We start from the raw sequence: 25,895 nt of genomic DNA on the forward strand, positions 1-25,895 counted from the left end.
TACAAGCCCATCAATTCTTCGGTTTGGTCTCGCTCATCATTTCGCAGGCCTTCTTTATCCTGACAATCCAGGCCTTTATTTACTTGTCTATCCACAAGCTTACCAATTCTGTGATGTTGGGAGGTCATTTGTCTCCATGTTAGAGCACCCATGTCCCCTGCTTGTCCTATTGATTCCTCCAAACTCTGCTTCTCATTATCAGCACCATACTGTTGTCTGAATTGTATCTGAGGTATTTCTGTCTCACTGACCAGAGGTTATATGAAGCATATGAACATAAAGTAGGGAGGAGTGGCTTAAAAATTGTGAAAAAACAAAAAAATAGATTCAAATTAATGACTCAAGACATTGCGGATTATTACAAGAAAAATATAGTAATAAAGACAATTTGTTAATTTGTTACTTCCTATAGTTAGTTGTTGGTATAGCATTTTTGTTTGTGTTGGCTGGGTCAGGGATGGCCGCTTGTAAAAAGATGAGAGTAGATATTTGCTGATAATAAGTTTGATTGCAGCACCTTTTTTTCCACGTTGTGACCATTAGTAGTCTCAATCAGCCTGGATCTAGCTTCAACAGAACAACAGAGAAACACTCTTAAAGTCAAAGACATTTGAAAGCCTCCATTCTGATTTTGTCAATATATTATTTTGGCAGAAGAACATCATCTTTTAAAGTTCAAAATGGATCGATTGGCAATTGGGCGCTGGAGAGTTCTGACAAGGAACATACGTATCTAATCTTTTGCAATAAGATACTCAGCCTTCGTGTGTGTGTGCGCGTGTGTGCCTGTCTGTCTCTGTCTGTTGTCTGTCTGTCTGTCTTCATGCGTGCCTCCTGTGATAAAGGAATGCTGCAGTTGTGGCTCGAAATACGGTGGCAGAAGAGAATATTTTTTTTCAAGAGTTTTTTATTCGCCATGTTTGAGCGTGCCAAACAAGGAACATTTTCATTTCGAAATTGCAGTCTTCGATCCAATTGTTTGTGGAAATCATACTCGCATTAACGACATGGATAAATAAATCATAAATATTATGGGTTATTCCTGTTTTTATTCCAAAATACATTCTTGTCATTTACTTGTGAATGTTACTCAATTGTCATCTTACAGTATAGTTCATGTCAGAGATACTGTTGGATGCCATAAAACTAAAGCTAATTTTGCACACTCTTCCTCATTTAAAAATAATACTTACTTAATCGTTATATTGTCAATAATTATGTTATCTAATTATAATTTTACCATAGCCATCAGGGTTCTGCTTGATAGATGATGTAAATAACAAATCATTCATTTCCTTGCTGGGTAAATTGGTGCCCATATGGTTTCCATGCTTCACACCACGTGGCTATAACACTTCTCTTACTCTTTGTGACTTTGCCAAATCCTTTCATTGGGCATTTGTATGTGTGTCTGTGTGTATATGAGTGTGTGCTGTTTGCTTGAGAGAGGCAGTCAAATGTCTGCAACAGTGCTAATCCCTTTTCTTTCTTTTTTGACATGTACTTGTGGTGTAATAAAAATAAGCAAAATTAAAACATTTTGAGCAGCACCTAGTATAAAATTATAGGAAGCACTCAACCCCCCGTACTCCTCAAAATCCAGCTTCAATCCCCCATTTTGCTTTTTAAATGAGGTATTAAACAAACCCTCCACTGCTCTTTCTGTGCCATTCCTGTTTAGCTCAGAAAGCCCAAAGATGTCAATGATATCAGCCAGGTTGACGCAGAATTAAGGCCACAATCAGCTACTTGAAACTGGCAGCTACATTCGTATTCAAGCTTCTTTTGTTGATACCTATTCTATCAGTATATTTTAAAATGCCTCACTCTTTTGCTGCTATTAAGTGCATGTGCCAGTTTTGGTTTTTCATTGTAGTACAATTAAGCAGTGTGAAAATGCTACAATGTCGCTTTTGGGATGGAAAACATCTGGTCAATGGTCACAATTTGCTTACAGAGCTGATCAAGGCTATACCTGTCGTGTGCTTCAGTCCGTGTATTTGTGTGCGTGTGTTTGTGTGTTTGCATGCATGTGTGTGTGTACTGAGTAAGTTCGCCCCCAGCCCCCAGTGTGTCTCCAAAGTCCCGTCTCTGAAGAGCTATGACCATTAAACAGCTGTTCATTTCTGAAACTGCACACACACACACACACACAAAATGAGGGAAACGGGAGAATGCAAATGATTCTCGATATGTGCAAAAGTTCTCCAGAGAGACACAGTGTTTGGGTCAGAGACATGGAGAAGTGAATATTTGTAATGGCACACAGACTGCACATAATGTTTGGGTGCATTGGCAATGTTGCAGTGCTATTATTTAGAATTCTTAAGTAAATAATTGTGTCCCTGGGTTTGTGTGTTGTGTGTGTGTCTGAGTCTGTGTGTGCAAGGGCATTGGCCTAGGAACACTTCTTAAAAAAAAAAAAAAAAATTTGTGTTGCTGTCCATGGCACTGTAGTCAACTGTGAAAGTCAGTGAGGACAAACTATGAATCATAGGGTAGTGGCCATTGTTTAAATATTTTTCCTCCCTCCTTGTAAATTAATGGATTGCTCTCTTGATAGTATTTTGTTTAGAGTCATTCTAAATACACCTAAATGTTGATTTTACACGGACTTTGGGGTCCAGAATTTGGGAATCGAGTTAACCCCGAAAGCGCTTTGAATAGAAAGTGTTGTTTTTTTGGAAAAGCATGTTTCTAGGCAGCCCAAGGGGTCTTTAATTCCATTCATTTACGTCAGGCATGTTGTTGAGCAGCAGAAGGGGTCATTTTGCCGTCGAAGTCTGTTGACATTTTATTAAAAGAGAAGGAATACGCAGATGACAATATCAGGCAGACTGAGTTAGTCATTTTGATACTATGTGAATTGGATGGAAGAGAGAATATAGCAGCCACTTATTCTACTACTGTGTCCGGCCACGCTCTTTGACTTGTGAGTGACTCTGTGGATGAGGTGTTTCCGCAAACTTACCCATTTCCGAATCAAAAACAATACTAGCTATCCGTAACAATAAAGCATTAATAAAGATCAAACAGCCCGACTTCTTATTATCTAACGCCTTTAAATTAGTCACAGAAAATCATCGAATAACTCACGCTAAGGTTTATGTACTACTTATTTAGCTTCCTTTGGTCCTTATATCATCCATTTAAAATACTACTTGAAAATGTAATTACGACAGAAAAAAAAATGGGGTCCATGATCAAACCGCGTTAGACAGTAAATTGCGTGGAATCAAAGCGTGTAAAATTGTGGTTCAGGTGTAATTCTAGAGTACACGTTTAAGTGAAAACAGTTGACGAAAGTGCTAAGAGTGCAAATTTGTTGCACTTGTAGAGTTCTCCAAGTTCAGTTGTGTTCAGCTGATAAAGTAGTCTGAATAAATTTAGTGTTCCTTTCTTGTTGCCGAAATGTGATTATTATACAGCGTCAGCCTGCTGGTGCGGTAATGAGAATGTATGGTGAAATGTGTGACACAATGGAGTTTTTCTTTTCTTTTCCCATGCCCTAGTTTGTTTTTCCTTAACTCAGATCCCATATGAAGCCAACATCAGTTATGCTGATGAAAGTAAGGTGAGATTTTGGTGTAATTTTTAATGCATGCACAAGGGACTTGTGGGTTTACTTCTTGTGCTCGCTGCCTAATAAGAGCTTAACCTTATTAATCACACGAGTGTGTTGAGGGTGGCCCTGGTGACACTCGCTCATGCTTGCGTAGACACACACGTGCGCGTGCAGGCAGAGGCATGTCAGTCTGTTATTAGTTAATAGCTCATTAGCACAAGGTGATTAATTACTTTGGCTGGGGTGTAGGGATCACGAGGAAGGGGGAGGATGAAGTAGGGAAGGGAAAGGACCTTGGAGACAACCAAGCTTTCTTGAGAGAGACGTGTTGTAAAGGGTGCTGGTGGCTCCTACTGCAATGCTTTCACCACTATTGATTGTGCATTTTAAAACCTGCTATAAGGGTCTCGTTCGGGTGTGCGTGTGTTTGCTGATACATCGGTGGGAGGAGGCATTTTGCTTTGCTGTGTTTATTCCTGCGTCTCACGGGGATCGGCTGTAAAGGTTAACTAGTCTTTTCTTAAGCTTTCAGCCTGATGACAAATGACCATGTTCAACCCAAGGGGGCACCTTACAGAACACCTTCCCTCCCCATCTATTCGCCTCCTCCTCCCGCCCTCGCTCCCTCCCTCTCTCCATCTTCCTTCATTCCCTTCTCCTCCATGTTTCAGTTCAGGAGGCAGGTGAAGGGGAGGAACGCATAGAGATCGGGGGTTACAAAAGGCAACCACGAAAAAAGAAAAAGCATCACTGAGGAAATTACTTTTGGGGGTGGCTAGACTGGAGAATGTTATCGAAAAGTAGTAAAAGAAACGGCAATCGTTGTAGTCATAATTAGTTATACCAATATTAACCAACATTAAATGACAATTGAAATGTAATTAACGAATTTGACAATCAAGTACCAACAAAATCCATCTGTCCAGAGAGAAAGTGTATGAGTCTCTACCACTTGTCCAAAGACACAAGGGTGAGTGGAGCCTATACAAGCTGGATGAGCGGTTTTAAAGGAAAGCGCTGGAATCTAAATGTGTTCAAACAACACAATATATTTTTAATAACTGTAGATCTGACGAGAGAACCATAAAAGCCACGGATAACACCTTATACATTGCATTTTTCAATGTAAAAACAATACGTTGACGAGTCATTGCAGAAAGTGAGAGGAGGAATTTTTGCCCGTGCACAGATACATAAAAGGTCATAACGATACAGGGAGATAATGATGAATGACCTGATGACGAAAATCTATTAGTCAGTTTGTTGACATGCATGTGGATCCGTGTGCCGTGCAGAGGGCTTTTGAGGGTGAATGTGCGCATGTGTGTATGATAGAGTATTACAAATTGTTGTCAAGAAAGCAATTTGTTTCTGTCTCGGATGAGTTTTTCATCATGACAAATTGATGTAAACCTCATCTGAAAATCTGCCATCTCCCCCTGTGCCCCTACTGAGCCTACCTGGGCGCCACTCTCAGTTTTATTGGGATGAAGTCATAGCCGCAATCCCTCACCACACCCTCCCCACCCCTGGCCCCGCCTCTGCTTTAAATCTAGTCTCGACACCTGTGTATGCAAGTGTGTATACCGAGGGAGCAGAGCTGTATGTGTGCACGGTAGTCTTGAACCCCACGTGTATGTGTGAACATGAACGTACGTGCTGACACATACAAAGCACCTATGTGGGTATGCGTCCGAGTGCTCCAGATGATGATATCTGGCAATGCCAAATGAGGACGTGGAAAATGAGGCTAACAATGGGCTTCTGCAGCTGTGGCACAGAGGTTGGCATTTGTCAATGGTTCCGGCACTTAAACTGTACATGCGCACACTCAATGCTTTCTTCGGATGTAGCCTCGCTGCTCAATGTGGGTTGACTATTATTTTCTCTGTTTTCAATCACTGTCCACTGAAAGGTCTGTGTCATTCTTCTTTTTCCGTTCATGGTTCATTATCTACATTAATGTCGCAAACCTTGAAACACTGACATCTTTTTAGGAAGTTCCACAAATGCATTTGCCCCGACCAAGAAAAGAGTTTTTCAGTATTCTCTCTTATGTCACATTTCTTTTTCTATCAAGCGTACAATTATTATAATAACATTTCCAGATGGCTGGTTCAAATAGGACTAGATGGCTGCTCTCTGCTGGATAATAAGGGAACCCCAAGTCCTTGAAAGCATGATGAGGTGTTGCTGATGCTCTTTATTTTATTAGATTGTCTTTAGATAAAGTGATGTTTATTGGGTCAATTTATTCAATTTCATCCCATAATGACAAAAAAGATTGATGACTGGTTGATTTGTTCCCACTTTATTGCACTGTTTACGGCCTCTCTAGAGGTTGCATTGAGTGATATTTTCTATTCTCCTTCGTGTTGGGTCATTTTCAGAATGTATGTACATCCCATGAGAGATCTGACATAATACTGGCTTAATATCTGCGGTGCCCTTTGGCCTCCTTCCTGTTTGATTTTTTTTCCTCGTAATGTTCTTCTCCTGCAGTTAAAGACCAGGGGCTTTTTTTCCATGTATTCTTAGTTAATTGCCCGAATAATGTCCACATTTTGTGGTGTCTCCAGCAAACACACTTGTGGTAACATTCTGCCACTTGCATTGTCACCTCCCCGCCCTTCTCTCAAAGCTACACCTCTTTGTTTTTGTCTCCCGTCTCTTTTTCCCATCCCTTCGGCTCACTCATTAGGTCTCACAGTCACTCTTTCTCCCACTGCATCTCTCAGAGAGAGAGAGAGAGGGAGAGGGAGAGGGAGAGGGAGAGGGAGGGAAAGAGACAGGGGGAGTGTGTGCGCGCGAGGAGTCTGTTCTCAGTCTCAGCCGTGACCAGATGGAGGATGGAGCTGCAGCCACATCGCTTCCTCTCTTCTGCTCTGTCTGCCACAGGCTGAAAGGCTTTCTCTTTTCTGCTCCCAGTGTCTCCTCATCCATCTAGTCCCCCCGTGCCCGCCTTGACCTTGATGTGTGACGGATTGATCTTAAAAAGGAGTAAGGACAAGAAGTAAGAAGGGGACAAAAAGACGTGCGGTCTCCTGGTAAAGGGGATAGCGGCACAGAGCCCCGTGCTCATCTTTTTTGCCTGAAGCATGTCCGTGTGCAGCGTTGGTGTCCGCAGGGCAACACCTCCACGTGTGTTTTAGTGTCTTGTCCCAAACTGCTTAAGTGTGCTTGTGTAGAGCTCCTTTTCCTTCTGCCTGTCTCGCACAGCATTCTGGCACCCAGCAAGTGGACTGAGCTTCTCAAAGCTTGCCTCAAAACACACGGGAAGGAGCGAAAATAGAAGAACTGCAAAGGACAGAAAGTGCGCGAAAAAACGCGGCGCAACAAACATTGAGAAAGAAGACAAGGGCTCTCTGACGAGAGTGGAGCGGAGTGGAGGACTTAAGGGTGTATAGGGTTAATCAGAAAGTGATAGAAGTGCAGAGCGATGCATCACTCAGGCAACACAGGAAGAACAAAGACCCTCTCTCACGAGACAGGTAAGAGCCCCAGACACAGTGGTCGTGCTACGTACGGTGTCTCCAGACAATATTTTCAGTAACAATAGAGCCTCGATTTTGCAAATTGTCCACCGTTTTTTTCAACTTCGCCTTGTGTACATCTATTAGAATGTATGAGTGAGCATATGTGCAATGTGTGTGTGTTTTGCGTACTTGGCTTTGATGTGAACTTTGAAGTTATGATTGGCATCTGAGCATGAGTAGGCATTATACTGCAAGTGCATGTGCATGTGTGTATGCTTTGGCCATTAATTTGAAGATGTTGCTTAACTGTGTGTATGAGCACACTTTTGTGCCCCCCAGCTTTGTGGCGATCACCTTTTGAGTTGATTGTAATTATAGTGAGTGGCAGGCAGCTGATGGCAAGAAAAGTAGGGGTCTCTTGTTACCCTCTTTCTGTTGATTTAATTTATGCATGTGTGCACCGCAATATAATCCATACAAGGTTACTTTCAGTTACTCGCCGTTTTTATTCAAGACTAATCAAACATTATGGCATGGACTTAGTTTGTGGTTTTGAGTTTTCTCTGGCCTGTGTTTTTGTGTCTGTAAGATTTTTTTTTTTGTGTGTTAAGTGTAGTGGTCCCTATGGTAGGGAGGGATATTTTTTAAATACCTAGCTATTGTGTGTCATATAGTTGGATCAATTGTGGTGTGAGTGTGAGGCGTTAGTGTGCCAATTAAACCGTTCCTTCAGGCTCTGACAAGTGTGACACAAACCCTCTCAGCAAATCAGACCTAGGTGCCTATTTGACAAACATTATTAAAAAGAAACATACACACCATTCCTTCCTTAATATGGTAGACCAAAGAGTTCCTGTGGTATCCGTGGTGACTAATTAGGAAGATGCTGACTTGTTGCTCTATGGAGACAGATGACAGATCAGTAGTTGACTTCCTGATTTGCAGAGTGGGTGGCCCTTTGGGCTTTCAAGTTACCCCCATCCACACTTGTTACCCCAAATGTCACATGTATTAAATAAATTGAATTATACTCATGCTCCCATTCTACTTGTTGTGTAAATGAAGACAGATGGATCAACCACCATCGTTCGTGACACTAAACAAAACAGACAGATAAATGCTGATGCTGAATGAGAGTGTCTCCAAGGGCCTTGTGAGAGAGAAATAGGTGTGATTGAGTCCATCTGTGGCACAGAAACAGAGAGGAAAAAAGAGAGTGACACAGACAGAGTGCCATCTGTGGTCACCTGCACTTCCTCTCGGCAAAGCCCCCTTTTTTTGCTCAGTGCCAATGTGATCTGTCCATGCCGCTGCGTAGGTGTGTGTCTGTGTGTGTGTTCTCGCAAAGCTGGGAAAGGTCTCAAGCAGCTTTGTGGAAGGGAGCAAAAATCTTTGCATGGAATTCCACAGAACGTTAATTTGTCTTTTAATTCAGCATCAGATAATTTCAAACTGCACACTGATACGTCGTTCAAGGTTATTTTATTCATAAAATTGTGTTTTTTAGCACCATATAGCAGGAGCACAATCAAGAATAAAAAGTAGGCACATGTAAAAGAAAAACAGTTTCAGCAAGTTAAATTAATGATAGCAATAGAGAAAAGATAGGAAAGTCTTCCCTTCAATTGTCCATCCTGCCCTTTTCCTCTCTCTGCTCTTTGCCAGGCACCAGCGCCACCTAATGGCATCCTAAGGTACTGAGCATGCACACGTTCTCCACGTCCCTCACTCTCTCTGTCTCAGAGATTTGTTTTAACATCCTAGCAACTTTTAGTCAATGAATATAAAAAACTAACATATGGTTGTGTTTGTGACTATGGACAGTTGATTGTCTATATGTGTGCTGTGATTGACTGCCGACCATTTCAGTGTAGCCCGCCTCTCACCTGTCAGCTGAAATAGGCACCAACTCACTCGTGAGGATGAGCAGTATAGAAACAGTATATAAATAATTAATATAAATATGGGTGGGGGTGGGAGGTATGTACATTAGGGCTATGTATGTATGAAGAAACAGCTGCTTTAATGGAGAGCAATGTCGCAGAGCAAGCTGGGACACAAAAGGGAAAGGTGAGTGTAAGAAGCAAAATGGCCGAGAGAGGAGGAATAGCAAAGCGATTGAAATGTGCGTGTCACGGCCAAACAAATTAGCATGTGTGGGACCAGATGGTAAAAAGAAAAAAAATCTCTGATATAAGACGTGTGGGTCATACACACACACAGCCACATGCACAGTGTGAGAATTTTGTCGTGAGTCATTAAAAGGCAATGCTGATTCAAAAGTGAACAGTTAAAGTAATCTACAAAGGCCGCTCGCTCTCTTGTACACTCTGGCTTTGCCTCTCTTTACTCCGTCCATCTGTCTCTGTCTGGTTCACTCGCTCTCCGTCTGGGCTTCCACCTACTTGGGCCTCTTCACTGACTGCTTTCCTCTCCACCCACCTCCTCTCCCTTATTCTCAACTGCTTCTTTTCTTTATTTTCTTTATTTTAATTTCTGTGTTGCGCTCTGCACGAGGAAAATTAGCTTCACTGTGCTTTCAGTTTATCCGGCCTGTGAGGTTGATTCGTCCTCAATCACCGTAAAAGCATTTGCTATACGCCACCGCTGGAGATAGATTATGTATTTCACTCCTTTTTGCTCATGTTGGCTTTTTTCCCTCCTTCCATCACACATTTTGTCCTTCCTACTCAAGGTCAACTGGAAGATTGCTTTCAGCCCCCTGTGTCCTTCCTGAAGACACCACATTTTATTTTGTGCAGACCCATCAGCACCTGTACAGTTGTCTACAATACATGCAGCCTGGCAGTTTCATGTGTGTACCTGGTGTGTGAGAGCGTTGTTGAAATGGTGATCATCATTTTTGCATGTCCAATCTGTCCGGTCTCTCATCGGTTTCACTAGTGGGAGGTTTGACATCACTCTGATGGTAATGCAGCTTGCCAGAAAAACAATCTTGTTAGAACTTGTTAGGATGGGTGTTGTTGACGTGAAAAGGTTTTGCGTCGAATTCTGAAAATTAATTTCCTCGTAAGTTTACTGATGTATTTTCCATCAGCGTGTGTGTGTGTGGGGGGGGGGGGGGTATTTTGGTGAGTGAAGTATTGGCAAGCTGACTCTTTTTGTCAGTGTGCATGAGAGGGAAGGGGGGCATTTGGAGGAGTGGGTCCAGCGAGGTGGCCGATTTCATGCTTCATCACGCTGGCTGTTCATCCATGTGTGCCATCTGCATGTGGCGCCGCCATGTGTGTCACCTATCCCATAACACATCCCACTCCTCCAGTGCCTCGAAGCACCCCTCCATCCTCGGCTGACACCATCTAATCATTTTCTGTACTCCCTACGTGTGAACGCTCATCCTCAAAAATTCACACTTTTATGGCGCTGCGAAAAAATAGCTAAACATTTTAACAGTGGGTTTCTCAATTAATTCACACTTGGTCAATTAAATGGTGACTTTCTCGTAGTGAGATTGATTGGCTTTGATTCAGCGAAATTTGACGTTTTCCCACAAGATCATCAAAAGCAACATCTCAGGTATAGAAGTGGGAGGCATCCTTGAGCACCAAAAACGAATCCACTCATATTGCTTTGACATCCTGATGCTGTCCACAGCTCTCAAGGGGCATTTTTTGGAGCATTTTGGAATTTTCAGGTCGTAGTAAAAGTAGCATTAATAAGAAGAATACTTTGTTTATTCCTTAGTGATGAAATATCATTGTACAATATTTTTTTATTGATGGACGCTATTAGGTTTTTGGTAGTTTTTCTCATGGAGCTATTCTTGTTCCGTCATCCCCAACTTTTTTTTTCCTAATCCCACTAATAAAAATGGCCAGTCGGCTACTTTTTTCAAAGCCACCTTGTATTCTAAGTGATGGTTAGAAATGTCATTTCTGCAATTATTTAATTTGGAATTCCTATTGGGGAGTTTCCATCATTTTCTGTGTGAAACACACACGCACACGCACGACATAAACGACAAATCACCACCACCAGTCTGACCTCCAGTATTGGCATAGCTCATAGCGTCAGTCTCTTCTTTGGCTGTGCACTTGCGATACAGAAAAGAAATTGAGCGCTACAACCTGTCACTGCAAGTGCTTGTGTGACTTTGATACAGTATTCACATTTTTTTTTTTACCGCTCACAATTTTGTGTTTGCAATAAGCGTGTCCAACATACTTACTTAGCTAGCCTATGCTGCTACCACAGCAATCGATGCAATCTGTACAAAGTGCTGATGTCTGGACCCCAGTAAAGCCTATCAGATCATAGAAGAGCTTCCGGATTTATGAAGCAAATCGGATTTGTCTGCAGTGTGAACAAATCTTGGTCTTTCTTATTGTTTAAGAGCAGAGGATGTATTGTATTAAGGTTAGGGTTATAACTGTCAATCAGTTTAGTATTCCATTGATAGTATTCAATATGTAAATACAAAGAAAATTAAGGTGAACTGAATTTACTCAAGCACCAACAGTAATCAATAAATCAATGTGTGTGTGTGTGTGTGTGTGTGTCTGCGTGTGTGTGTGCGAGCGTGCGTGTGTGTGCTTGCGCGTGTGTGTGTGTGCGTGTGTGTGTGTGCTTGCGTGTGTGTGCGTGTGTGTGTGTGAGTGTGTGAGTTTGCATTAGAAAATTAGGTAGGTAGGTAGGTAGGTAGGTAGGTAGGTAGGTAGGTAGGTAGGTAGGTAGATCTACACATACATATACACATATCTATACATACATACATACATACATACATACATACATACATACATACATACATACATACATACATACATACATACATACATACATACATACATACATACATACATACATACATACATACATACATACATACATACATACATACATACATACATACATACATACATACATACATACATACATACATACATACATACATACATACATACATACATACATACATAAAAGTACATACATACATACATACATACATACTACATATAGACAATGAAAAACTAATCTTGTCATTCCGTTGTCTCGTTAATTTAAATTCTTTGGACAAGTATACATGTAAAAAGTCTGTTTTACACATCCATTCATCATTTCCATTGTCCCTTTATTTTTTTCTCTAAGCCAGAAATCATCAAAATCCTCAATTACCGCAACAGTAATATGCAGCACGATTCCATTTGTTAGCCATGCACCACTGACACCACAGGTGATCGATCCATGCTACGGCTAACTGTGTGACGGATGAAAGTGTCACAGTTACAGTCATGCCCAAGTGAAAAATTGATCCCAGTCTTTGTGTTGGAAAGGAATTTTTGTCTTCCAAGCGCCATTGTTCATCTATGTAGACGTATTATACCTTCTGGGTTTAGAGATGACAGCAGTGAGTCATTGACTCATCACATTGTTGTTTGTAAACTTGAAACCCAACCAAGCGTTGCACGTTCCTTCTTCTTATGAGCTAACCTTCCGCTGCCATCATTGGTGCTCCTGCCACCTCCACACTTTCTTAACACCTCCTTTCATCTTTAATATTCATCTCCCCTAAGCATTGACTCCATAATACTTCCTTAACTCCTTTTTGTTCTCTGTGGTACCTTCCCCGCTTCATCCTCTCACAAACATTCACTTCAGGTCTTTGTGATTAATATAAAACAAGGTGGAGAGCCTTCCTGTCTCCTGCCTAGACTGAGTCATTCCACGCCGCCAGCTAGTGTTTCCCTCACTAGCTGTTGCTACCTCGTTCATGTGAAGCCAATTTCAAGGGACAGGCTGAGGAAAGCGGCTCAGACAGTAGAGAGGTGCATCACGGCAGCGCTACATAGCCGCTCTTGCCCCTCAATTCACTCAAAGTAGCTTGCGGTTACACTTTTAAGACAAAAATAGGTGCTGTGTTGGATATTTTCAAGAGGATACGCATAGGAAGTTCTTGCAAAGTAATATTGGAAATGTGTCTGCACTCACACCATTGCTGTTAAGGAAAGTGGAACAAAGGAACAAGATGAGCCAAAAGAGCAGTGAAAGGATTTCATTGATCACATTAACAATGTTGCATGGGAACACTATTTGGCTGTTAGGCTTGTACTCTGTTCTCTGTCTTGAGCGCTCCCATTGACACACATTGTGACTCTCAGCCTTTGTTCCACTAATGCATCCTGATGAACGTCTGAAAGTGTGCATGTTCATGTACGCAAGTTTTCTTTCAGCCTGATGCAGCATTAACGGCATTGGCCAAATGCCAGCTCAGGTGGGGTTCAAGGCTCGCCGTAGATTGCTATTGAGCAACGACACCCTCTATTAATTGGTCAGGAATGCACACACAAACAGACAATCATATAACTGTTAATAAAAAATGTCACTACTTGTTAAGTGCAGTAAGACCAGATAAAATATTGCATTAATAGACGACAACCCCTAAAAGTGTTTATGCATGGCTGAATTAAAATATATTTCAACATTCATTTACAACAAAAACAAATGGGCAACAGATGATCATAATAATGGTCTTAAAAAAAATATAAAGTTTAACTTTTAGGTGATTGTGCCTATTTTGAATAGTACAAATCAATAAACAAATCATCCTACTTTACCAAGCTTCTCTTTTAAGCATTTTAATCTTCACAGCCCATTTCCTCCATCATGAACATTCCAGCCGAAAGTTGAAGAGTTCAAGAGTTTTTTTTATTCGCCATGTTTGAGCGTGCCAAACAAGGAATTTGACTTCGGTAAAAACACACCCTCTGTTCAACATTTAGGTGACTAACAACATTCAGGACATGTGAATAATGGCAAAAACAGTGTAGACAAATTCAAAAAGGTGTGAAGAGCAGGATGTTATTGCACAGTAATGTCTCTGAGACTTTGTGAGTGGTGTGAGTTCATCAGAGCAACAGGCTGTGGGAAGAAGCTGTCTCTGCGTCTGCTGGTTTTGGCGTACCGAGCTCTATAACGCCGTCCGGAGGGGAGTAGTTCAAACAGACTGCAACCTGGGTGAGAAGGGTCTGTAGAGATGTTCCATGCACGATTCCTGGTCCTGGACAGGTACAAGTCTTGGATAGATGGGAGGTTGATTCCAATGATCTTTTCTGCAGTTCTGATTGTCCGTTGTAGTCTATGCTTGTCTTGTTTGGAGGTCGATCCAAACCAGACAGTGATGGAGGTGCAGAGGACAGACTGGATGATGGCAGTGTAGAAGGTCTTCAGAAGCTCTCGCGGCAGGTTGAACTTCTTGAGCTGTCACAGGAAGTAAAGCCTCTGCTGGGCCTTCTTCCGGACAGAGTCTATGTGGCCGGTCCATTTCAGGTCCCGAGAGATTGTGGTTCCCAGGAACTTGAAGGTGTCTGTGGAGAGAATAGGATTACTGCGGATAGTGAGGGGTAAAAGTGGTGAAGGGTCTCGCCTGAAATCCACTGTCATCTCCACGGTCTTGAGCGGGTTCAGCTCCAGATGGTTTTGACTGCACCAGTGGACCAGCCGCTCCACCTCCTGTCTGTACGCAGTCTCATCACCGTCCTGGATCAGTCCGATGAGAGTGGTGTCGTCTGCATACTTCAGGAGTTTCACAGGAGAGTTACCTGAGGAGAAATCATTGGTGTAGAAAGAGAGGAGCAGTGTAGAGAGGACACACCCCTGAGGGGCTCCAGTGTTGGTGGTCCGGGTGTCAGATGTGATGCCCCCCAGCCTCACACACTGTCTCCTGTTGGTCAGGAAGCTGGTGGTCCACTGACAGGTGGAGGCAGGCACCGCAAGCTGGATGAGCTTCTGTTGGAGGATGTCAGGAGTGATGGTGTTGAACGCCGAGCTGAAGTCCACGAACAGCATAAGCATAAGCATTAAACAAAGCATCTTATGAGAATTCAAAGATATTATTTTACATTCTATTATACATTGTGGCATTCATTCATATCATTGCTGCATTGCTCCTGTTACTATATCAACACTGCTATTGTTATTGTTAGAGCAATGTCTGAATTAAGAGTGTAAATAAAGACCAAGGACCAAATGTACCTCAAAAGTGGTCTTGAACTGGCACGTGTTGCTTCTCAAGGACAGCCAAGATAAAAGAAAAAGAGGGGGCTGAGGTTGGAGAGAAAGAATCGAAAAAGGTCAAGGCAAATCATTTTGTCTTGTGTGCTACAACAAGTTTCTGATGTGCTACTGGCAATTTTTATATTTGCTCCCTCACATCCCAAATCGCACACACACAACTGTTGCGACACATACTCAAGCACAATGAGAGTTGAGTCAATTTTATTTCACTTTTCAAACTTTTTTATACATCTATCCATCCATTTTCTGAACCGCTTGTCCTCACAAGGATCCCGGGCGTGCCGGAGCCTATCCCAGCAGTCTGTAGGCAATAGGCAGAGCGACACCTTGAACTGGTTGCCAGCCAATCGCAGGGCACACATTGACGAATAACCATTTACACTCATACCTATGGACAATTTGGCGTGCTAAACCGGCCTACCATGCATGTTTTTTTGGGGGGGGGGGGGGGGGGGAAATGTGGCAGGAAACCGGAGTACCCGGGGAAAACCCATGCAACGCATGGGGAGAACATGCAAATATATATTTTTTAATGTAGAGCAACACATCCCCTGAAGGCCTCTGATGGTTTTTCTCACCAGGACTTGTGTTGCACAAACATCAGTAGGCAAAATAGTCTGTAATTCTATGTAAAGGCGCTGATATGAGGTGACAGCACATGCACACGCCCGGCAGCAATCAGGGGTGTTGTTTATTATCAGTGCTAACTTTTTTCTTTTTTAGGAGCGGGGTGGGAGAGAGCACAATTTCCACCGCTTAAAAGACACAATTATGTAATTATATCTGACATTGAGACAATGAATAAATGCGATGTGATAGTTTGCAGCAATCCTTTGATCAGAATCGCTGCATGTAGCGGAATGAAAAGAGAGCAAAGCAGATGAGAGACCAAAAAGGTAAATTGCAGGCATGCTATGGATACAAATGTGTGCACCGTGCACACATACAGGCGGTGAGTGAACCCTCGGCAGTGCTTCTCAAGTCTGTTTGAAGTAAGCTCTCTTGGGAGACTATAGGACTGTGGCAGTCGCTCACCCACTAAAACACACACGGTGGCTTGCAGGGGAAAAAAAGTTTGCAGATGGAAAAAGAAAAACAACACTATGTGGAGTGCTTCCCGTCAGACACACTCCAACTCGTCTTATCACTTATCTTTGGTCTCTTGCTGCTCCCGGAGCAACAACTGTGTGACTCTGAGATCAGGCAAAAGTTGTTTACAGCCTTTTTTATGGCTTTTCCCCTTGTGCTCATGCACCCATATCTCACTCTCATCATATTCACACCGACCGTGAGATTGAAACAGCGGTAGTGCAACGTAGTAAGGATAGCATCCATGTTGTGCCAACATCTGACTTGTGGTTTCATTAGTATGGCCAGCCAGGAAAAAAACGACTGGCTGCAAGACTGCAGACAGCGGCCTGGAGATAAAAGCCTCCACAAAACACAAAGCATAACTCCTCTGATTCACTAATTTCTGCATGGCCCAGTCATGACTGCACGCATACTACATAGCCTCACTTTTCAGTTCCAAGGCCTGTTATTCAACATGATAGAAATAACACAAAGAAAATTGATAATCAAGTGATACTTGGCAAAGCAAAATACTAAATACATGTATTTATCAATCCAGCACCTTTCTGCAAACATCAAAGTGCAATGGCCAGATGCCATTAAATTGTGTTGGGTTGTCTTCGTTCCTCTTACTCATTTTTACACTTTGGTCATGTGAAATTTGCAAGCTAAGCCATGATTGGTCATTACCTGAGCATACAGCAACTGTGGCGTCACGTTCAGTCGACAGCAAGTGGCAAAATGGCCGCTTCCAGAAATGGATGAAAACAGGTGGATTTTGCTGTTAAATTTGTATTCCACAAACACAATAGTAATCTGAATACCAGGCTGCTTAGATAATATTATTGTAAAGAAAAAAATAAGTTGACTTCCACTTTAAGTTACGTTTTCCAAGGCTCCTGCAAGTAACAAAGTAGCCTAACTCATCATAAACATACATACTCCAGAATATTAGCATAATTTGTGCAGTCAACAGCAGAGATATTGTACGTTTAACAATATGCCTGTTATTGGGGTGCTAGTTTGCCAGATATTTGTAATAGTTTTCCTTAAGGAATTAAGGCAAACATAGCTTTACAACCACAACAATAAATCATTTATACAGGCAAGACCTTTAGTGGATATACGTAATGATTGCACCCCTGGAAACTGCATCAATATTACTGTATATGTCAATGTGAAAATGTTAATTACCGCATTCAGTTTTATTGAATCAGTGGAATGCTTTTACCACTATCTTGTAAATATTTTTTATGAGGTTGTCAATCATTTAACAATGTATAAAAACAAAAAAATCATACATTTTACAGTCCTTGGCCTTTTATTGATTAGAATTGTGTGTTTCTTGACACTAGCTGTTTACAGGGAGTTATTGATTGCTTTGACATAAAATGCATATACTCGCATGCATCACTGGCCCTGCACGCTCCCAAAACAACCACCCCCACAGCGCTCCCCTCCTCTTCACCTCCTCTCCTCGTCTTTCATCGCTAACTCTCTGCCTTGGTTCTAGAGGCTTTTTCCATCTCCACTTAGCTTTTAGTGCTGTACTGCGCCCCACTCAAGGGGAATTCACCTCTTTCCATACTGCCTTATTTTAGCAACACAAGCCGGTCTGTGGAGAGCGCTGTCAGACCTCACTGTGCTGTAAGCCCATCTTTGTCCACTTGCCTGAGTGTGTGAAAGTGTGCATGTTGCACGCTGATAGGACATGCACAGTCATCAAGAAAACATCCCCAAATGGTGTAGAAGTGGTCGATTTTGGTTTTCTTCCTTTCTTCCCTTTCTCTGTTTCGATCAAAGCGACAGGTAAATTATTTATGAGAAAGCGTATTGTCATTCTGCCTCAGCTCTCTTATCCGCCTCCTACATAAAAAAGGCAAGGAAAAACAAAAAGAAGTCTCGAAAGGAGGACACAAAATGCCACACATTTCTGGTTTCCTCTGAAATTCAGGAGCCACAATTGTGTCCTTTGAAGATTACAAGCTCTTTGTGTATATTGACTCTCCGTAGAACTATGAATACATTAAATACTTTCTCATATTCTCCTCCTCTGACAAGAAAATCAATCAAGTTATACGTCTTGTATTTATCCAGTCTCACTCCATTTTCGCTATTCAGATCACCTGGTGGCGTCTGGCTAGCTGTGCAATGGGCCGCGGAAAATGAGCAAGGGAAACCATTTTCAAAGGCGTCACCGCAGGCCAAATGCCTTATTATGTTAGATTTACAAATTCCTATACTCTCCGGTCCAAAGAAAACATGACCTACTTAACTACAGATCAAGAAAAAGAGACCAATGGCCCCATTCTGCTCTTCTCCTCCACTCCTCTTTGCCGTTCCCTTTCTCTCATTTTGTCACCCCTCGTTTATCTCCATCCTTTCCCCGACAGTGGCTTGGTGAGTTATCACCGCTCATTCACATGAGAGGACTGGTGTGCATAATGGTCCATTTTTTTGTTCTTCGTGTCGCTAGGTGGCTGTCTGTCTGCGCTTTTGTTTGTGCGCGTGCGTGTTATATGGTCGACTGTGCTAAAATGGTATGGTCGGTCGAGCGGGGGTGGTTAGGTGATCCAACCAACCTGCTACTAGGTAAACACCATCTGTTCACACAAATCTCCCCCTTCCGACACCATGACCAGAATAGAGTGATCCAATCACACCTCTCCGCTCACATGTTAACCATGCCAGGTTCGCACACAATTGCGATTATAGCAGATACTGGCATGGATAGTGTCTGATAATCTCTATTTCCAGATAGGCTATAGCCCATGTTGATCTTACAGCATGATATTTTCTTCCCTTCCCATCTTCCCACCACCTACTTGATTCGTCAAGTTCTCGTAGCCCGTCTCTGACTGTCAGTCTTCTTTTTCCTTTTTCCTCAATTCCTTGCACACAGCCCGCAGTACAATGCAGTCAAATCAATCAATTTAGGTTTCTTGGCCAGAGCAGTGGTGTGGTAAGAAATTGACCTTTCATTTCAGTGTGTGTGCATGCGTGGGTGTATGTTAGGATGAGGAAGCAGTTAGAGCTGCAACGCTATTTGCCTTAGAGCTGATGGTGCTATGCACTAAGGCATTGCCTCTAGCTAGTCACTAAGGATCATATATATACTCATAGATGCACCCACACACACAGTTAGCCGTTGAGGATAAGCACATGGACCATGGGCACAATATTAACAAAGCTTTGCGTCTTTTTATAGCTTTTATGTTAAGTAGCATGCTGTTGCGGGCTTTCCATTTTTGCCAGACGGGCTATTGAGTGCGCTGAGTGAGAGAGTTAGACTGGGTTAAGTGGCTGTGCGTAAGGGTACAACAGTACTGCTGCGATCGCTTGCTGCTCGTGTCCCAGCTTTGCAACGAGCCCTGTGGAACACGGGATGAAAGACTCGTGAGCAAACGCACGCACTGGTGCAGCTGAATGCGCGCTTTGATTTGATGTCATCCCTTTGTTTTTCTTAGATTGTCAATTTGAATTGCTCCCACTTCCACCCCTTTTCCCCTCATTTATTGATTATGCAGCTTCTCAATGATGCTCCCTCCCCATGACTCGCTTGCATGCACGCACGTAAGCACACACACAAACACACAATTTGCACAGAGCATGCCAAATGTGTGCTGACATTCCCCATCTATCCAGACAATGAGGGTTTAATAGATATTTGTAAAGATTATGAGGTGCTAAAGAGGAATATATATTGTTACACACACACTGGGAGGCAGGCGTTTCATCAAGAAAGTACGTTATGTGTTTGTTGGGGAGCTTCAGGCAAGGTCATAAAAACATTCAAATGAGACAAAAGTCGTCATTACCTGAGGGCATTTTTCGAAAAGAACTGAATGTGTGTTGCTCAGTGTGTAGACTAACTTGGACCTCCTACCACGTACCGTATACTTAAGTAGCCTCCATTGTATTATCATAATTCACTTTGATTCCTCGGCTCTTAGCACCCTCTAGAGATCTTCCCATGGAGAATTTCTTAGCCGACCAGAGTTGTCCGCTCCTCCGACGCGACGTCTGTGCTCATCCCGTTGTTTTGCACTAAAATGCCCCATAATTATTGTCTTTGCATCCTTCATGTATAATTTATCAGGCGGCAAAGCGGAGATGCATGCAAAAAAATCTAGAGGGAGCTTCCGTCTTTTCAAATCGCCGCTTCCTATCTCCATTTCATAATTTCTTTGCCTTTTACATATTTAGGAATATTTGGTATGCCTTTTAATGCTCTTCTTTTTGTTGCACGATCTGCAGCCCGATTGCCTGCCCCATTTACCCTTCTTGGCATGTATTCTTCCTTCTAAATATGCATTAGAAATGTATTAAATTTAATTAAAAAAAATATTGAATACAATTATGACATTTGGCTGAGGTGTTGCTGTTATCCCTCTCACTGTATGTTTGCATTGCATCCTTCACTCTTGCTCCCTTCTCCTTACTATATGGGAAAATGGAGAGGATAGGCATCGAGTAATTGGATTCCCTCTAACAACGGGGGTAATGTTGACAGTAGATAAATCCTGCCACTGAAATAGCACCTCGTTTATCTTGTGATTTTACTACATTGTTGTTATGAGCCTGCTCCCCACTCTCAACTTCATCTTTCCCATCTTTCTCCCGGTACTGTATATGTATTCCCTTAATCCCTCAATCTCATCATCATCTCATCAGATGGCCTGATTGTCGAAATGGGCCCTAGATTGGATAATGCCTGCATAAAAAGAATGTCAAAGCTCAGTTGCAGGCATGTAGACATTGAAACTAAGTCACATTGTATTCTATGTAAATTGGAACCTCTGAAGTTGCCACTCAAGTAACTTTATACCACTATCATACAAGGCTTCAACCAATATCATGTGACCTCAGCTCAGTGGGCATCAATTGACTACTTTTTCAACTCTTTCAGTGGACTGCCACAATGAATGATGGCCATGCAAAGCCACATCATATCACCTTTTGAGATTGCAGCAGACTCCAATAGACTCCTAATATTATGCAATGGTTTTAGTTCCATTTTAGCACTTTAGACTAGAGTCAAGGAAAGGTAAAAGGTTTAAACAAAATTAATAATTGTTGTCTACATTCCAACATAATCATACGATCAAGATAATTTGTCAACCCTAAAACCTTTTAAGGGCTATATTTTGAATACGGATGAAGAGACGATGACAAAAGGGTGCCCAGGTCAATGACAGAGGACAGACTGGCAAAATAGGATAAACTGCCCATCTCTGCAAACAATTAAGTGAATGTATCCCAAATGAAGAATAATAAATGGACCCAAACTTGGACAGAGTAGTTAACGATTGTGTTACTGATCACAACATTACACACATGGAAAAAACAGTCCCTACTGATTATACTCAGATTCCTGGAAGAGAAAGTTAGACCGGACTGCCGGGAAACGCAGGCTGTGTTGATGAAAACAAACAGATGGTCATTTTAACCCACAAGACTCAGCTCAGGGGTGCCGTCACCGTATGCTTGTCCCATCATTCTGACATCTGTCCTTGTGTGCCTACTATGTGTGGTCTGCTTCTCTGTGCCATGCTAAAAAAAATGTGAACGTTTAAATTAAATGCGATAAAAATTTAAAAACGGTCAAGTACGTCTACTTTTATATGAAACTGAATATTAATCTGCACCTGACTGTTTGGGAACAATCCTCATGCAAATATTTTCAAAAGCACTCTATTTAATTGTTGAAAATCTGTAGCACACCCACCTCCATCATTTTACTGCATGTGTTTGGTTTAAAAATTAACAATGCGGTTGCATTCTGTAAGAGAATTTAAATTTTCAAAGTCAAAGTCAGCTTTATTGTCAATCTCTCCACATGTCACAACACACAAAGAGACCGAAATTACGTTTTCTCTATCCCACTGTGACGAGACATATTACACAATAGACATACAAGTAAGCGACACAATATAAAAACAAGAAGGCAAAAATTCAAACAATAAATAGTAAGAGTGATGAATAAATAATAAATAAACAGATAACACAATGAATAGGAGGAGCAAAACGGAGCCAGCAAGCATAGCGCAAAAGTACAGGACGCTACGCAGAACGGGGAAGCGAGTTCAGGATCCTAACAGCCTGGAGTATGAAGCTGTTGTTGAGTCTGGTGGTGCGGGAGCGCAGGCTCCTGTACCTCTTCCCAGAGGGCAGAAGATCGAACAAAGAGTGAGCGGGGTGACTCACATCACTCACAATCGCGGTCGCCTTGCGGGTGAGATGGGAGATGTAAATGTATTTCAAGGAGGGGAGTGAAGCACCAATGATCTTACCAGCCGTGTTCACTATGCGCTGCAGGGCCTTCAAGTTGTAGTCAGTGCAGCTGCCACCCCAAACAGCAATGGAACCTGGAGAGGACGCTCTCAATGGTGCCACGGTAAAACGTAGTCATGACGGCCGGAGGAGCGCTCGCTCGCCTGAGTTTCTGCAGGAAGTACAGGCGGCGCTGGGCCTTCTTTGCCAGTGATGCGGTGTTGGTGGACCAGGAGAGATCCTCACTGATGTGCACCCCCAGGAACCTGGCTGTACATGTGTGACAATGACAATAAAGATCTATTCTATTCTAGAATGGCCTGCTTCAACACAGTCCAGTTCTTTAGGTCAGGTGCATCCTCCCTTTCTGACTCCCCTCAGCTTTTCTCTTTTCAAAATACCAACCATAGTTGTCAATAATTGACCAGGAGTGGTTGAACATGCACACGCACGCACCCACACACACACACTCTCTCACCCACACACACACACCATCAAGCTTGCTTGATGTTCTTTCACAATCCATCTCATTGACATATAAGTCCAGGTCAGGTCAACTAATCAATCACCTCCATGGCATTTAAATTCTTTGGTCCATCCATCCATTCTTTGGTCTTTACTCCTCTGATCTCTGCTTACACGGTGGGTCATGAGACGGGGGAGAGCAAGTATTATCGGTTGGTTATCGCACCCCGGGCTCTCTTGTCGTCTGCTGTTATAACCAAGCCTAAATGTCAAGCAGGAGCATCAAGGTCAAGTTGTGCTCTTTTATCCTCCCTGTCTTATTTGCAGCAACTCCCACCTTTCAAAAAGGATGCCCTCATGATGCTGGATCAAAGGCAGAGAAGATTCTTTGAAGCTTTTTAGTTAGGTGTGTCTTCATAGCGCAGTTCAGTCCTGTTCATGTTTTTCCCATAACTGAGACTCCCCCCATAAATCACAGTGGTTTAATTGTACAAGTCAAGCCCAATGTTTCTATATGTGTTGCTCCCCGGGATTGTCTACTAATCCTCTTCACACCACAGTCATTTAATTGGATCGGCAATCTGGCGAAGCTTCTGTTTAAGACTGTCACAATGGTAGCCTTCAGGCTACCTTAACTACACACCACCATCATCATACAGTAAACAGCTTTTATCTGTCACAGATGCATGTTAGCTGCTAAAGATGGCATTCTGGATGACTCAAAGCTAATGTAAATTTGAATGAAAGATTTCGTTTCGGTGTGTTTTTGTCTCAGTGGCACCGCTGTTCTTAAAAGCTGAGACATCATTCTTCAAACAATCAATAGGTCACATTTCTTATTACACCTTCCCATTCACCTACACAAGTCCCTGCTGATATGCAGACAGTACAAAATCACACACTCACACACACACACAAACACACACAGACACACTAACACAATCTATTTTTTTGTTTGTTTGATCAGAATTTTTGTCACCTCCATCTATCTTTAGAAGGCTAGAATCTCCTCACCGCTCCTTGTGGCAAAAAAACACATGCGGCAATCTGCTCTTGTTTTCTTCTCATGCGCCCCTTTGCTTCTTTCTTTTCTTGCTGCATGTCTCCTCATCGGTCAATCAAGTCAGCAGGCTGACAGACAAGCACAGTTCAGATTTAGGCGTTCAGACTGTCAGCACATATTTATTCACCAGCATACACACGAGCATAGTGAGCCATTTTTACTGAGCTCAAGACAACTTGCCACGAGTATTTCTTCTAAATCTGTGTTCGAAGGTGTATGTAATAAATTATTTTAGATTATTTAGATTATTTCAGACATTAATTGGAACATGACTTCCAACATGTTTTGATACAATTCAAACCTTCAAAATATAAGACTACATGTCAAATCAGTTATTGGTGATTGTGAATGTGAAAGGAAGACATTGTTTGTTTTCACAGTATTCTGAAAATCTTTATTCAGTTTGTATCTTGTAGTAGCAAGTAAGAAGAAGTAAGAGACATTTGGCTTGGCACACTGGTGTCTTGTGGGAGTTACTCTATGAGCAAGAATGAAAGTATACACAGATTGATTCAGAGGAAGATGTCCTGCACTGTTTCGTCCTCAGCTCAATTTCTATCCCTTGACCTCTCTCTATCTTTAGGGAATGAGTTGGAGATCAGAACGGTGACTTTCGGTGTGTTTTTGTGTGGGGAGTGGAGTGGTGTTGGAGGGTGAATCCTACAACTGTTGGAATTTAAGCAGGTTGGAAATGAGATGGGTTGGGATGTGCATTAGCTGCATTTGGTAGGTTTGTCCAACGGGGGAATGACTGAAGAGGACAGAAAGCCAAATCTGTTCCCAAAAGGCTGTCAAGTGATGCTCACACTACTGTAGTGTGCATTTTGTGAGTGTTTGGAGATTTATAGAAATGGGATGAAGGCAAAGAACAGCCAGTGCTGGCTGTATAGGATTCAATCTGTTCCTCGCTCTGATGTGTGTAGAAGAAAAGCCTTACTGAGTGATGGCATAGCTTTCGACTTGGCCTTCAGTTGATTGTGCTTTCCGTCAATAATTTTGCAGTTAATCCGCAAACTGCTCACTAGCCAGGGTGCCATCTTTTACCAAGCCTTTTATGCGCTCCAATCCAATGTTATTTTATTATATATTTATATGTATATATTCATTTACAATCAACTCATGTGCAGAGCAACCTTAATAGAAAGCCCCCAGCCCCTCCATTTGTTTTTCACTTTTTATTGCCTCTCTAAAATAAAATTAGCATGGTAACTGTGCACTGCACAAGACAAATACATTCAAAACTCAACACATTTAGAAACTTTTAGAACAACATTTGTTAACTGGATCATCAGTAAATGAGGCGCTGCCTGTTAAATGAAGAATCAAATAATGTGCAGTTAACGATAAACAGAACCTCATCATCAGCCTGGTCTAATGATAGTCTAATTGATTTTTTTCATGGCAAAGAATCTGAATGAAGGCGTGAGCCACGGGCAACGATGAAGTTCCACATTTTCAATAAAAATAGAAGGCCATTTGGAACTGTCATTTACTCTGACTGTATGGATGTTGTCTCGGAGCACTTGTTTTAAGAGGACTTTGACTGTGACACACACACACAGCAGCACCCGTCCTGAAGTAGAGCATTTTCCATTTTATGCTCCGGTAAACAACTGATTAAATTGTTATTCTCTCTTAAAAGTCTGACCTACACTTGAATCACATTTCCCCTGTAGACTAACTATACAGAGTCCATTTGATGAAGTGCATTTTCCAGTCACCGCTTATTGCAACCAACGTGGAATCCAGAGTTGGCCATCAATTGTGCCTCCAGAATGACACCAACGGCTGACTTTGTCTCAGGGCGAGACGTACCAGATGGGGGTTGTGGAGCAGTTAGCTAGATGGAAGGCAGAGGCCTTCGGGCAAAGAGCAGCCCTGTGACATTGAGGGGCGCAAGTGGCCGCAGAGCTGACAAGATGAGAACTGATATGCCCTCGCCATTTCT

The 25,895-nt window shown here is 42.3% G+C and overlaps 1 protein-coding gene and 1 long non-coding RNA gene across 2 annotated transcripts in view; one reads left to right on the forward strand and one right to left on the reverse strand.

Annotated features, from left to right (window-relative positions):
• Positions 1-6,362: 6,362 nt before the first annotated feature.
• tenm2a (teneurin transmembrane protein 2a) overlaps positions 6,363-25,895 on the forward strand; it is a 110,643-nt gene continuing 91,110 nt past the window's right edge. Inside the window, exon 1 of the mRNA XM_061286237.1 lies at positions 6,363-7,056. Coding sequence (XP_061142221.1) covers positions 7,005-7,056 — 52 coding nt within the window. The 5' untranslated portion in view covers positions 6,363-7,004. The remainder of the gene's footprint in view (positions 7,057-25,895) is intronic.
• LOC133159346 (uncharacterized) lies at positions 13,686-15,175 on the reverse strand. Its single transcript, XR_009715682.1, has 2 exons — positions 15,034-15,175; positions 13,686-14,827 (listed from the first exon to the last, which is right to left on the reverse strand). It is a non-coding gene; the product is annotated as an uncharacterized LOC133159346 (long non-coding RNA).

Source organism: Syngnathus typhle, linkage group LG1 (genome assembly GCF_033458585.1).
Source record: "Syngnathus typhle isolate RoL2023-S1 ecotype Sweden linkage group LG1, RoL_Styp_1.0, whole genome shotgun sequence".
NCBI lineage: Eukaryota > Metazoa > Chordata > Actinopteri > Syngnathiformes > Syngnathidae > Syngnathus > Syngnathus typhle.